This window comes from Diceros bicornis, chromosome 23 (assembly GCF_020826845.1).
Source record: "Diceros bicornis minor isolate mBicDic1 chromosome 23, mDicBic1.mat.cur, whole genome shotgun sequence".
In the NCBI taxonomy this organism is placed as follows: domain Eukaryota; kingdom Metazoa; phylum Chordata; class Mammalia; order Perissodactyla; family Rhinocerotidae; genus Diceros; species Diceros bicornis.
The window spans coordinates 15,595,906-15,611,967 of NC_080762.1; the positions used below are offsets into that span (position 1 = coordinate 15,595,906).

The following is a 16,062-nucleotide window of genomic DNA, read 5'->3' on the forward strand; positions in this document are numbered from 1 at the left end:
GATGCTCTGTTAAGACAGTAATTTTCTGTATAGTTTATTTAATGTTTCTCCACTATCTGAATTCAATAGATTTAAATAACAGAGTAAAAAGCAATTAAAGCATAAATGTCACAGAAAAATGGTGATAGAAGTTCTTGGAGGGGGCTTGCAGAGTATTGCTTTCTAAGTTTTTGTTTAAGTTAGGTTTTTGTTTTTAGTTAAGCCCTAACTTTATTAATGGTTTCATGAAGTTGTATCACCTTTAAATTCAGGCTGCATGTATAAGATGACCCATTAAAGAAAATGTTTGATTTTTGTGCCCCTTGTAGAGGTGCTCTTTACTCCATTCTCTTAATTATGATAGTTCATAGTCATAAATTCTGATTATTGCAAAACGAGGTTGTGATAGTATCTTGATAATTTTTTTCTATTAACATATCACACTTGCCATCACCTCTTTGGCTGGCATTTATTGAATACACACTCAATAGCTGGCATTGTTTTCGTGTCTATAATTTAAAAAAAAAATGTGCCTCGATCCTGGCTAGGTCTTGGAAAATTATGAAAGACCAGACACATTACTGGATACTCTCGATTTGATATAGAAGGGTAGTATTAACAGCTGCAGCAAGTGTGGAGTCTGCTCAAAAGCAACGTTTAGATTTTGAATTTAAGGCACTGGTCTAGCACTTAAGGGAACCTTGGCTAAAACATGTGATAAAGGCATTATGGAAATAATGCATGTCTTAATCCCATTTCTTTAAATGCAGTACTATTTGTCAAGGAAATGTTCATTTATTAATCTCATTCATCTCATGTCAATTGTATCTGCATCATTTCTTTGCTCTCTTTTAGAGAAAACCATAAGATAAAAAGTGTATTTAGCCCTTTTTAAGTGATACATTGATAACCTATTTTCCAGACTTTTCTATAGAAATTTTTCTGCCTTTTTTCTTTACATTCCACTGACTTGATTTTAAAATTAAATCATATTCAATTAAGGAGATAACAAAATTGGTATATTTATTTTTTAGGGATTTTATAATTGATGGCTTATCGGTAGAAAGAAATCACGTTCTTGTTAGAATAAATCTTATCGGTGGGCCAATGGAACGGATTTTGCCTCTAAGGATACTAGAGAAGGTGAGTGAGGTGAAGAGGAAGGGGGAATGTTTTCTGACATATTTTGAAGCAAGGTAGCCAACTCAGATGACATTAACAACAGCTCCAAATGTCTACATCACAGAGTTGAACTTTTGTTATTAGAAAAACTTTAAGATGCAAGTAAACACGTGCAAACGAACATAATATTCTTCATGGCAAGGGGTCATGAGTGAGAGTTTCTGTTGTAGAGTAGGGCACTGTTTTATTAAAAGGTCGTCATTTTTCTTGTTTCTTTGAATTTTTTATTTTTGTTATCTTTCTCTTTCATGATACCTAATTTTTACTATATGATTATATTATGTTTGTATTTAATTGGCAATATTGAGTACCTCTCCTCCATCAGTATTCATAAAGTTTGATGTTCTATTAAAGGATAGTTTTTTATTGCTGGTGTTAAGTACATCTTTGCTTTGACTGTCACTCTGAGAAAGATGAGATAGAAATGATTTACAGCATGAGAGAAACAGTTTTGTGAGCGACTTAGGAGATACAGGTTTCTTTTGAAGACTATAATTTTCCTTTCATAAAAAAAAAAATATTAATGCCATCATTACCAGTCCTAGTAGCTAGGACTGGTAACAAGTTACCATACATTTGTCTTCGGTGCTTATTTAATGTTGTTTCTATTACATTTCATTATAGTTATTATCAGAGCACTGAATTGTAGTATCATAGCTTTTGGTTAGTGAGACTACAACTCTAGAATTTATGGAAAAAAAGCCAATTTAAATTTATGATACTTCAGAAAGCCTTAAAATTCAATAATATTTTAAACTACTTCCTAAAGTCATCTGTCTTACTGCTTTTTTAGGGTGATGATCCATATCCTTGGCCAATGTTTTCATCATATCCTGTACCAAACTGCTATCTGTCAGAAGTTACAAGAAATGCTGATCTAAAACAAGGTAAAATATTTACCATCAAATGCTATGTTATTTTAATTCTTTTGTTGTTATAATTTGAAAAAAGAATGTATTATGAAGGGAGATTAATACAATTTTTCATTCGGCTTGCATACATGGACACATTTATGCCTATTTCTATGTAAGTTTTTATTTTTTCACATTTCTTAGTAAATTAATATTTGTATGATGCTGAATAGTTTTTATTAAAAGCTTATTTTGGTTTAAAAAAGAATTAATTATTTTTGGTGAATGAATTCTTGACACATAGAACTTTATTGAACAGAGTAATATTTTTTAGTATCTGTGTGCCATACTTTAAGTCCTTTGTGCTCAAGACTTGAAAAATAAATATAATATATGTTATATAAATATAATAAAAATTCAAGTATCCAACTTAGAGGAGTTCATGAACTTTTAGAGAATACATTCAAAGAATTAGATAATTATATGGTAGCACAGTGTGATAGGAGCTAAATAGCCCAATGTGTATCCTGCTAGGATAGCACATAAGCAGGACACCCTTCCGAAGAAAATTATGTTTAAAGCAAGGCATGAAGTATAAGTATATGTTTTCTGGGTAATAGAAGAGCATTTTTGACAGAGTAAACAGCAGAGAGGCTAGAAGGAGCAAATTATATTCAGAACTATGAGTAGTTCAAGGATGTCTGAGATTTGGAATATGAGAGCACCAGAGATAAACCTAGACAGGTAAGCCAAGTTTAGCCATAAGGCCAGTGTAGCTCAAGTTCTGGTGTTTAGACTTTATCATAGGAGCAATGAAAATTTAGTTTCTAGTGTAGAGAATTCTAAGATGAAATATGAAGATATATGATCACACTATTCATCAATTTGAGAAGTTAAATCTTATATCAACATGATCTTTATAACACCATCAAACTTGCTTTGGAAAGAAATAACAGATATAAGATTCATTCCACATAGGTTAGATTCTATGGAGTGATTGTTGAAAAACAAAAAAAATTTCTTCTATGTGAGACTTCATATGCCATTTACCTTTCCCTACATTTATTTGCTTTAAAACAATTAATAGAAGCCATCAGTTGATATACATTGTTTTTTGGGGCCGGCCCTGTGGCTTAGCGGTTAAGTGCGCGTGCTCTGCTACTGGCGACCCGGGTTCGGATCCTGGGCATGCACCGACGCACTGCTTGTCCGGCCATGATGAGGCGGCGTCCCACATACAGCAACTAGAAGGATGTGCAACTATGACATACAACTATCTACTGGGGCTTTGGGGAGAAAAAGGGGAAAAAAAAAGGAGAATTGGCAATAGATGTTAGCTCAGGGCTGGTCTTCCTCAGCAAAAAGAGGAGGATGGGCACGGATGTTAGCTCAGGGCTGATCTTCCTCACACACACAAAAGAAGGTACACATTGTTTTCGTTTCTATTCAGTGTTTGAATATACTTTATATATCTCACAATTGCATAGAAACAGAAATTCTTTTTTTTTTTTTCTATCTACCTAGAGGTTAGGGAAAGAGAAAGAAGGAGCATGAGGGAGCTTTTAAAATTTTTAATATTTGTCTTGATAATGCACTTTAAAAATTTTGCCTTTGTGTTTTCCTTTCATGTGACCTAATCTATTGCTTTCAGAGACATGGGAGTGCGGTCTCTTCTTTTCAAGAAGAGACTTAAGAGAATGATATTTTGGACTCTTTTCCCACTGGCTCACATCTCTCATTGAACTCAGACCTTTCTCAGTCTGTTACTCTCGTGTTTTCCTATCCTACTTTCTGTCTTTTTAATCAGAGTTTTTATGTTTTGTCATTCTTGTTTTAGACTTCAACATTTATTTGCCCACTCATTCCTTTAATTGACATGTTTCTCGAGTGCTGATTTTCAGGTGCCTTACTAGGTATTGGAGATACAATGATGTATAGGACATGGTCCCTTCTCGATGCCTCCACCCTTTTCCTGATCTCTCTTCCTGGTTACGGTATAGCATTGGTATCTTTGCTAAGTTTCACTTGGAAACAAATATTTCTTTATTAGTTTTTTGAACAACAAATTCATTCATTATCAGTTTTATGTGATTGCCACATTTAATAATTTGTTTCTTCAAAATAGTTCGATAAAAAAATGTGCCTTATTTTAAACTGAACAAGGCAGACAGAAATCAAAAAGTAAGATTAAATGGACACTTCTCTGAGAAGAGAAAAATATATAATCAATTTCTAGGAATCGGTGCTCAGAGGAGTATAGTATTTCTCTCTGTTCTACTCTTTTGATTTGGAATAGGAAGTAATAATAGCTTCTCTGTCTAGCCCTGAAGGTAACTGCAGAGTGGTTGTTATGCTTGGGTGGGCCCGTAATGCCAGTAGTCAGTGTGTCTATTTACTTTCCTAGTCTCCTAGTGACTATTTTTAAGTCTTCTCTCTCACCAAAGCTTCCTCACCTCTTCCCCATCCTTCCTGTCAGATGATAACTGTTTCCTATTTTACTGACCAAATAACAACAGTCAGAAAAGAGCTTCCATGTGCTTCTGATATGTATCAACTCACCTAGCTGCATCTGTGCCAATTTAGAATTTCTATTATTACTGTGAATTAACTGCCAGTGTTAACAAAGACCAACTTCTCCATTTATTTCTGCATGACATTCCATTCTCTTTCTTCTCAAAGATATTGCTTCTACCAGTTCTCTGTTTATCTTTGTTTTGTTTCTTGGGGTTTGGGGGGAGGATCTCCACTGTAGCTTTTCCATAAGCCAACAAGCATGCTGTTAATTCTTCCATATTTAAAATATCTTCTTTTGAACCCACTTTCCCCTCACTATGGTAAAATTCCGTGAAGGATTGTCTAATCTTGGTATTCCAGTTACTCTCTTTCCATTCTGTCTTGAACCTACTTGAAAGTTAAGCATGCTTTCACTGCTACCATTCCACCATGATTAAATCTACTGGTCACGTCTCAGTCCTCATCCTACTAGGCCTAGCTTTATCACTTAACATGTTTGAGCCTTCCCTCTGTTTTGAAACACTTTCTTCACTTGGCTTTCAGAAAATACATTATCTTATTTTTCTCCTGCATTTCTGGCAAATTCTTCTTTGTCTCCTTTGTTGGATCTTTCACATCTCTCCAACGTCTAAACTTTGGAGTGCCCTAGGGCTCAGTTCTCAGTTATCTTCTTTTTTCCAGCTGTACTTACTCTTGGAAGGATCTCATCTAGTCTCATGACTAAAATACTGTGCAATATGCTGATTGCTCTCAGATTTATGTCTTTAACTCCAATCTCTAACTGACCACCTGACACTCAGCTGGGAAGGTTAATAAGCATATCAAACTTAACAAGTCTGAGATAAACTTCTGATACTCCATCAAAATCCATTCCTTTGGTGTTCTTCCTCATTTCAGAAATGGCAACTTTGTGCTTCCACTTCTTTAGGCAATAAACCTGAAGGCATTCTTTGACTCCTCTGTCTTCATACCCCATGTCTAATCTGTCAGCAAATGCTCTTGACTCTGCATATCTGAAATAAAGCCACTTTCACTCATACACCACCCTTCTCTCTCACTGTATTAGTGCAGTAACCTACCAGGTGTTCAGTGTGTTCTCATCACCGCAGCCAGTGTCATGCTGTTGAAATGTGAGTTGGATCATGACTCCTCTAGTTGAAACTCTCCAATGGCTTCTCTACCAGGCCCAACACATTTGTGACTTCCTTCCTGTCACATGCTCTGTTTTGTAGTTTAGTACAATTTCAAGCCTCTTTATTTAATTCCATATTTTCCCACCACATTGGACAGCAAGTTCTATTGTCTTTCTGTTTGTCCCTAAAACACAAGTGTTTGAATAAGTTATTATTTTCCTTTTAACGGCAGTACCTAATACTTGCTAATAACAGTGGTCCTGACATTTCTGTGGTTCTTGATAAGCAGGAGAGAATGACCTACGCACCAGTAGATAGCCCAGGAGTACCTCAGGAAGAGATTTTACATAGATACATTCTGAATTGAAAATGAGTCAAGCATATGTCATTCTGATATTGCTAATGTGTCACTGATCCTCTACTCGTATTAGAATGGCAGAAAATGGGAGAGAAAGTCAGAGCATGTCTGGCTTTCCATTGTACCTAAGAGAGTACAGTGATGCTGTTTCTGTGAACTCAGAAAAATGGAGTCAAATACATTTCTAACAGGTATAAAGATAGGTTGAAAGTAATGTTTCTGGTTAAACAGTTCAATAAATTAAGCATTGTGCACTTTTAAAAATACTGTGTTTAAGCTAGTAATACTTTAAGACACAAATAGCTATTTTAAAGGCAAGAGTTTATGTACTTGCCATTTTGCTTTTTTGATTTGGAAGTAATGATTCACTGATTCTGATCGGTGTTATTTTAGTCGTCATTTGCACTGTGAAATTTTGGGATATCATTTCACCGTTGTGGAAGAAAAATCACTTCAGTTTTGTGCACATGATGATATTCTCCTCATTTGTCTCCCAGCTTCTAGATTTATCCTCCTTGCTACAGTTAGCATCTCTTCATCTGTTAAATTGCCTCTTGTTAGCTCACTGGCATCAGTGTTAGCTATTAGTGGATTTATCTTCCTCTGTAAATAAGAATCTTGAGACATGATCTCGTCAGTTATTTTTCTTTGTGCACATTTTTAGGGTCACCATATTAAAATGTAAAAGCCATTTAAAAGCTACTGATTAATATTATCTATGTATGTATGTATATATGTACATAAGTGTATAAGCATGTATAAGTATACACTTTTATGTACGTACATGTGCCTATATGTATGTCACATAATGTGAGCACATATAAATCATTTTACACATGTGAAAAAATTCTCTTCCGTGTGGTAGAAATAACTTCTACTCAGAATATCATCTCTCTGTTATCTGCAAGTTTAGATAAAGTAGGAAGAAATGAGTCAGTGCAGTCACTTATTGTTACCTGTGCAGAAGATCAGAAAGAAGGAAGGGGAATGGGAAAAGGGAGAGTTGGGCAATGGTTAAAAGCAAGTACTGGTTTGCATGTCAGGAGCTGTTAGGTGAACTACTGGAGACTGACTCATATGCCCATCCTGTGTGAAACAGGAAGACTGTGAGAGAGCAATCTGTTTTGCTTTGTTTTGTTTTTATTTTCCTAAGCTACAATTAGATCTCCCAGGATTTATCGTTTCACCCCTAATTGGCCAGTCTGCTCTACTATGTTTGACTTTGGTGTGTTCAGGATGGGGACTCCTTTCTCTAGAGAGGAAGGGAAATCCGGCACTTCCATACTGAGAGATAAAAATGGCTTGAGGGATTGGATGGCATACTCTCGTTATCGGAAGCATCAGAGAGACGTATCTCAATAAAATGAGAAATTTGCTCCTCTTGCCTTTCTGGCATCCTACATTCATTTTATTTTTTTATTATTTTTATAATGTTTATTCAGGCTAAATTATAAAATAATCAGCAATCTAGATTGTATCTGTATCCTATACGCCTTGCTACTGTGGAATTCCTATCTTTATCAAGAACCGTTTGGATCTGTATTTACCCAGTTGGGGCTGGTATCTTCAAAGTGGAGGGTAAGTTTTATTTCTGTCATTGCATGTGTGTTTCTAGCACTCCTCACGGGGCCAATAGAGTGGCAGAAGCACAGCGCCAACCCCTGGGCAGAGGCAGCCGGGGCCGCTTCATTGCCTGTCTTCATCCTAGAAATTCAATGGCCCCTCATTGAAAGCCTCGAGCATGTTAGTAACTCCTGACACAAGTGAACTTCTCATGTTCCTAGGAACTCCTCAGTAGTCACTCTTGACTCATACATCCCTCCAGAGGCCCTTCCTGAGAGTTTACCTCCTTGGGGCTTTCTAAGAAGTGAAGAGAGTGACAGCTGATATGAGCCACCTGTATAAACAAATGTGTTACTTTCCCATTCTTTCATCTCCCCTGCCCTTCACTTCATCTCATGTCCTTTCTTTTTATATAGTAATTACCCTACATATTCTGTGTCAACCATATGGGTTGTTTTTTACTTTTTAAAAACAGTTTTATTGAGATATAATTAACATATCATACGAATCACCCATTTAAAGTGTACAATTCAATGGTTTTTAGTATGTTCACAGGTGTATGAAACCATGACCACAGACAGTTTTAGAATATTTTCATCACCTCAAAAAGAAACCCGGTAACCCCTTCCCCCCTTCCCCTCACTCAGTCCTAAGCAACCACTAATTTACTTTTTGTCTCTAGAGATTTCTATAGTCTGGACTTTCATATGAATGGAATAATATGGTCTATGGTGTTTTGTGCCTGGTTTCTTTCCCTTAGCGTAATATTTTCAAGGTTCATCCATAAAGTTCATCTATGTTGTAGCATGTGTAAGTACATCATTCCTTTTTATGGTCAAATAATATTCTGTTGTATGGATATACCATAATTTATTTATACGTTTGTCTAATGATGGACACTTGGATGGTTTCTACCTTTTGGCTATTATAAATAATGCTACTATAATCATTCATATATGAGTTTCTGCATGAACATATTTTCATTTCTCTGTAGTGTATACGTTAAGAGTGGAATTGCTGAGTTATATGATAATTCTATGTTTAATAGTTTGAAGAACTGCCTTACTGTTTTCTAAATCAGCTGCACCATTTTGCGTTTCTACCAGCAGTGTATGAACAGAGTTCTGATTTGACCACATCATCATCATTTACTGTGATCTGATTTTTGATTCTAGCCATCCTGGTAGATAGGAAGTGTTACCTCATTGTGGTTTTGATTTGCATTTCCCTAATGACTAATAATGTTGAGCATTTCTTCATGTTCTTATCGGCCATTTTTGTGTCTCCCTTGGAAAAATGACTATTCACATCCTTTGCCCATTTTTTAATTGAGTTATTTGTCTTTTCATTATTGAGTTGTAAGAGTTCTTTTTATTCTAGATGTAAGTCCCTTATCAGACATACGATTAGGTAACATCTTTCACATCTTAAAATACACTAAGATTATGCCTCTGGCCCTTTCCTCTTGATGTTCCCTTTGCCTGGAGTACTAATTCCTACTCTTCTTATGGGTAGTTCCTTCTAAACCTTTTGAGCTTGTCTGAATGTTACTTCTTCAGATGTCTCTCCAGCTTATCTAAAATATACTTCTTCCCTTGCTTATCTCTCTCTGGCGCCCTGTTTATTTCTCTAACAGCATTTATACCTTACTATGTGCTTCTGTACTTATTTGTTCACTGTCTGCTGGCCTAGAATGTAACCTCCGTGAGATAAAGATGCTGTCTGCTTTAGGTAGTAGGCAATAATATTATTGAATGAATGGATGAATTAATATTAGATTTCTTCTCCCTTTATTTTTCTCATCATTAAACTCTATCTTCCAAACCTTTGTCAGTGGACTTTAGGAATTCCTTCTATGCTAATCCGAAGTAAATTTAGAAACTTAGTTACTCACACCTGGAATAACCTCTGATCTGACTCATTTTTTAGAGCATGAATAGCTTTGCAATTAGAAGCTCCTTGAGCTAGACCTCTGTATATGTCATTCATGAAGTAGACACCTTTATTATAGTTATTTTATCATTTACAAAGTTGTACTTTACGTTTTTATAGCACATAAAAGGTATGCATTGTTAGCATTACATCTCATTTTTTCACAATTGAAAAAAACCAAAAAAATGCGCAGCCTTTATTCTGTGATTACTTCAAATTTAATCTTTTATAGCTTCAGTATCTTAACTTTACTGCTTCCTGTACTGCATTTCTACTTATCTGATAGGAAATTGATTTTCTGCCTGACAAAACGTTCTCTTTCAAATACTGTGAAAGAGAGTAAATTCCATGGTGATAATCATTCCCTTTAATGGAATGCACCAAAAATATTAAAATCTTTATAGTCAAGTTGTTCAGATATGTTTAATTGGATATTTTTAGATGACATTTTTCCTGTATGAGAAAACATCATTTTAAAGTTCATAATATGTGAGATATAAATATCTCTATAATATAATCTTTTTTTTTTGCCTCAACATGAAGTAGTGTTTCTTTCTACAAATTAAATGAGAAAAGGAGGGAGGATGTCATACACAATTGAAGTGAATTCCAGGTAGAACTTGCTTTTCAGTTTGTAAATTTTCAGCTCTGAATGAAATCAGTATAAAATATATGTTGAATCATTAGGTTCTATGTGTTGATCAAATGGCTGTGAGGGCTATATTACATTCTTAGGTGAAGACTGTGAATCTAAGCCACTGTGTTAAATCTATATTATTTGCATAGATTTGGTACTTTATAAAAGCACAAGTGAAAATGCAAACCATTGGCAATATTTATGTACTAATCTGTTGGGGGTTGGAAAAGCCTTTTTTGATAGGTATTATTATATATGTTTATTTTGAACATTTTGTAGTTGTAGACTACTGTTTATAGAAGAGTTAATCATTGCAATGTATTGTGGTCAATAAGGAAACAAAGTTTCTAAATTATAGATGGAGCTGAACCAGAGTACTGTACTTTCTGTCTCCAGAGTTATGCGCTGATTAGTGAATGAGAAATAAAGTTCATGGGTTTTGTAGTTACATTCTTGTGATGCCAACATATTTTATCCTAGCTCTCAAGACATGCTGATATTATTTTAAATTGTTTGCATTAAAAGACATTGAAAATTAGCCTTTTCAACTACAAATACTGTTATTTTGCCATTGGAACGATATCCTTATTTTAACAAGACAGTTCTCATTAATCTGTATTGATTTTGTTTAATAAATTTTCATGTCCTTACTGAGTTTAATTCTTTATTCACTGACGCTACTTGGTGAGATTTTGATGGTTTCTGTCTATTTAGACATTAAGTCCATGCCCGTGTTCTTGTGAATTATCTTCATGTCTTTTTAATTTACAATTGGGATGACAATCCATTATACAGTCCTAATAGTACAGATTCAAAATCGGAGTACTATCTACATAGTATGGAGAAATAAACTTTTTAAGAGAAGAAAGGGGAGAAAAAGATGACCTATAAGGGCAACCACATTTTAATGAAAGAATGAAGATTGCCCAATTAACAAATGAGTAGACTGATTGCCTTCATTGCTAGTCTGATAAATTATGTAAGATTTAGGATTACCACTCCTCCTTCAATCAACTAAAAATAGAATTCCCTAGGAGAAGCTGTGCAAGTGCTTTGAAAAATAGTGTGGTACTATATAAAATGTAATACAACATGATGGATATTGTCATTTGTTCTGATTTTAAAAGCCTTTTCTGTCTTACACATATAGTCAATCTGTAAATATTTTTGATGATGAATTCTTGCTTTTATCAAATACTTATCTAGGCATGTATGTGGAGTCAGACATTTTCTCCTTCTTTTTTCTTTCCTTATTGCTTCTAACCTTGGAATTAAGATTTATTTTCTGCAGATAAAAGTAAATGACTTGTATTTGACATCATCCTGTTAACTGAGGAGACTGGGAGTGTGAGCTTATGGTTTCTTTCCAATGGAGTAAATCTTGAGCTGCAGCTGTTGAGATACTTATTTTAAAAATCAGAATAAGTATTTTCTTTTGAATAGTAAAACTTCTTATTTCCATGTACTTTCTACTTTCATGTTGAAACAAGCATATCTATAGCAACCAGGGGAAATAGATTACCTGCTAGTTTAGATGCAGGTGATAAGGGAAAACTAATTCCTCATTTTTTGAGACCTCGTCACTAATTTCTCCTATAGTAAGTGCTTAATTATCACATACTAAGCAAAAGTGATAATTCCAAAATGAGGAATAATCTGTATAAAATATAGATGTCATGTGTTAAGAACACAGAGTTGTTCAAACAAAATAAACATGTATAAGAATCTAGATACTCTCAAATTTAGAGAGTACAGAGAACTAACAGGGAATTTAGGCATCTTTCCAACTGCTTCTTAGAGACCACTCCAAAGTCCCCCCTTGTTTATTATGATAAGAGTTAACTGAAATGACTGTGTTAACCTACATGGAAGAAGAGAAGACGATAAGCAGAAACACAAATGGAAAGCAAATATTCCACAGATAAGCTGCAGGATAATAGAAGGGTGACTGTCTAAATTAAGCCTAGGAATCTGTTGCTAGTTAATGAAATCTTCCGTTTATCTTGTTTCCTTTGCAGCATCTGTTATGATATTCTGTGTAAAGTAGGCATTCAGAATTACTGACTGACATCCTAAGAAAGAAGTACTAAAAGTTTTCTGTGTAAATAGCAGATTTTCTTTGCATTTATATTGAGCTTACATTTTTCCTCCCCTTGAAATTGAGGTTCTTTTTTTATGTTATAATAATCTTATAATCAATATAATCATTTTTTTTCTATATAATAATCTTTTGAGAAACAGATTACACAATATCCTCAGGTATGAAAAGACTGTAGTGTTTACCATAAAGAATTTCGGAGTTTAGATATGAAATATTGTCAGCTATGATTGGTGAATTTTGTAAACATGAAACTTGATATTTCCTTTTTTTCTCCATTTTCCTCAATGGTAGCAAGAAATGAGTTTAAAATAGATATTTTACTTTCTCTCCCAGTTTTTCATGGTTGCCTATAAATCATAGTGGTTGAAGGAGCACTGAGAGCAGGAGCATATCCTTCTCTATCTTACTTACTGGATACACCAAACCTTTCTTGGAAAACAAAATAGTAGTTCTCCATGATGACTTCATCATAGCTAGATGTATAATCAATATTCTGAAACCTAATTTATTGTATGATACTATGTCAAAAAATAATACTGTATGTTTAGAAGTATGTGAAAATGATTGCTATTAAAAATAAAGTGTGAGTTAAGAAAAGGATTATTCAATCAATATACAGAATGTAGACCTGGGTTCTTCCTGGTGAAATAGATAAATTGTTTTTTTCATTTAACCCTAAAAAGTGAATATTTGTTTCATTACAGGAGACTGGATTGTACCCAGAAAGCAACCAGAATCTCATATGAAGATATATTAATGAGAATTTTTTTTTGGTAGAAGTATTCTTAATTTATTTTTTATTGTAGTAACATTGGTTTGTAACGTTGTATAAATTTCAGGCATACATCATTATACTTCTGTTTCTGCATTGATTACATCATGTTCACCACACAAATACTAATTACAGTCCATCACCACACACATGTGCCTAATCATCCCTTTTGCCCTCCTCCCTCCCCTCCTCCCCTCTGGTAACCACCAACCCATTAATGAGAATTTTAAAAACGTATACTTTAAAACACTTTAATATAGTGATTAGGGTTCTTGCAAGTGAATCATTTTATTCATACTTTTAATTTAGTGAGTTCTAACATAGACTTTATACCAAGTTATGAGCCATAACTGCTCATATTTTAGTGACACTAGTATGCTTAGAAGCTTTTAGTCACTTAAGTAACTTTCAATTAGACACACATTTATATACACATATCTGTAGATAACCAATTTTTATATACAACAAAATGCCCATTTTAAGAATACAGTTTGAATTTTGACAAATATCTATGCCCACATAACCACCACCAAAATCAAAATATAGAACATTTTCATGACCCACAAAAGTTCCTTTTTGTTCCTTGCAGTCAACTTCTCTCCACCACCAGCTGCCAACAATCACTGATATTTTTCTATTACTGTACATTAGGATTTCTCAGCCTCAGAACTATGTATTAACATTTTGGGCTGGGTAATTGCTTGTTGTCAGAGGGTGCTGTCCTGTGCATTATAGGATTTTTAGCAGCATCCCTGATCTCTATACACTAGATACCAGTAGAACTCTCTTTGTACCCACTACTCCCATTGTGACATCCAGAAATGTCTGTAGACATTGCTTAAATGTCCCCTACAGGGCAAAACCTAGTCCCTTTGAGAACCAAATTAGTTTTTCCTATTCTAGTGTTTCATACAAATAGAATCATATAGGATACTTTCTTTGTGCCTGGTTTCTTTCTCTTGGCATGATGGTTTTGAGATCCATCCAGTTTGTTACATGTACCGTTCACTTGTTTCTTTTTACTGAGTGGGAATCCAGTATTGATAAACTACAACTTGGTTAAACATCCACGTTTTCATTCTTATTTTCTTTAAATCTTTAAAAATAGCAGCTTTAAAATCTTTGCTAATTGTATCACCTCCGTCCTTTCTGAGTCTTTCTATTAATTGATTTATCTACTAGTTATGAGTCACATTTTTGCATTTTCTCATGTTAATGATTTTTTTTACATTGAATATTGGACATTATTAATTTTACGTGGTTGGGTGCTGGATTTTGTTTTCTTTAAAGAATAGGGACATTTTTTGGCATGCCATCAAGTTCCTCGTGGATCACTTTGATCTTTCAAGGCTTTCATTTTTGTATTAGAGTAGTTATAGAATTGCCTTTACTTTATGGCTAATTTAACTCTATTACTAAGGTGTGACTTTTCTGGCACCTCCGTGGAATACCCTGGTAATTAAGGGGGACTCTTCACTCTGTTTGGAACTTAGACTCTTCTAGCCCTGTGTACATACTCTGTTGCCCAGCCTTGTGGAGTTTCACTCTTCACCTGCACAGCTGATGAATTTGCAACCAGCTTATACAGATGTCTGGAGTTCTTCCTCTGCTCTTCCTTTCCAATACTCTGATCCACAAATTTTAACCTCCTCGGTGTCTCTACTATTTGACTTCTGTCTCTTCAACTCAGCAAGACCTCCATGACATCCCCCTTCCTGCACAGTGATCTTGAAAATGCCTTCATGGAAAAAATTGCACCAGTTGTAAAGCTCACCTCATTAGGTTCCCTTTTCTCAGCCGTGACAGTCCAGCACTGTCTATTGGCCAATGTCTGAAAACAGTATTTGATATATTTTATCCAGTTTTCTAGTTGTTTACAGCATGAGGGCAAGTCTATTCCCAGTTCCTCCATCATGACTAGAGTACAACTTGTTTTTTAATTTTTTTGTGTGATTATAAACATAGAATTTGAGGTTTCCCTAAATTCCTATGTATCATTCATATTTGTTCTACTCACATAATCACTAATTTAGAGTTACTGTGTTCTGATGGTCCCATTCCTAAGATTCCATTTCCCTGTGCCTCATTCTCCATGTCCAAGGGCCTTTGCTGGAGTAACACTATTGGCCTCTCTCTGGATTTCCTCACTTATTCTGCACAAAGTTAGGTAGGAAGCATGTTGAGTAGGTGAATTTGGGAGAAGGAATGGAAAATCTTGGATTAGCCTACTTGTAGGCTGTCCTTTCAAGTTAGCCTATCTTTAGGTCATATTCACACCTTTTCTAACAAGTGCAGTCAGGAAAGGACTTTGTTGTGTCTCATTGTTTGTGATTGAGTAGGTTTATTCAGTTCAGGGGAGACATTTGGAAGCCCATGTGGCAGCAGATCCAAGAAATGGTGCCTAATTTACCTGTTTTGGTACTAACACAGATATTTTGAACTCCATTTATCTGTTCCTATCTGCTTCTTAGTTGGCCCTAAATTTAGAGGGGGAAATAAAGAAAGTATCATTCCCCTCAAACTCAATAATATCACAGATATACGTGTTTTTCAGTTAACATTATATGAAATCACTAGATATTTTTAACTGTGAAGAATGCAAATTGAAAAGCTCACACTCGCATTGAAGGCTGGGGGAAACCATAACCACAAATATGTAAAGGATTCAAAGCTGCCTCTCTAGGAGTCTTGTAGCCTCTCTGTCTCCAGCTCAGCATTTCTTTATTACCTCAAATCCTATTTCCAGGTATCCACATTGGGCCCTTCAGTCCACCAACCAATAGATTCAGATGCATACCTGCTACTTCAGTGCTGTTTACAGTCATAGTGCCTTGTGCTCTTTTCCTTAGAATGAGATGATGAAAAAGTGAAACAATAGCAAATGTGAAAGGAGAGAAGAGAGCAAAAGGAAGAGTGTGGAGCAGGAGGGAAGAGGGGCAGGATAGCATAGGATTTTTAAATAGCAGGTAATTTATGAAAGAGCTACATGGACATCCATGGTTATAAGAGACAGGGCTACACATGGATAGAAAAGATGACA

General features: G+C 35.0%; 1 protein-coding gene across 1 annotated transcript in view; it reads left to right on the forward strand.

The window, feature by feature from the left end:
- TBC1D32 (TBC1 domain family member 32) overlaps positions 1-16,062 on the forward strand; it is a 202,994-nt gene that overhangs the window by 130,491 nt on the left and 56,441 nt on the right. Inside the window, exons 25-26 of the mRNA XM_058566374.1 lie at positions 1,014-1,122; positions 1,955-2,048. Of these exons, the coding sequence (XP_058422357.1) occupies positions 1,014-1,122; positions 1,955-2,048 (203 nt within the window). The remainder of the gene's footprint in view (positions 1-1,013; positions 1,123-1,954; positions 2,049-16,062) is intronic.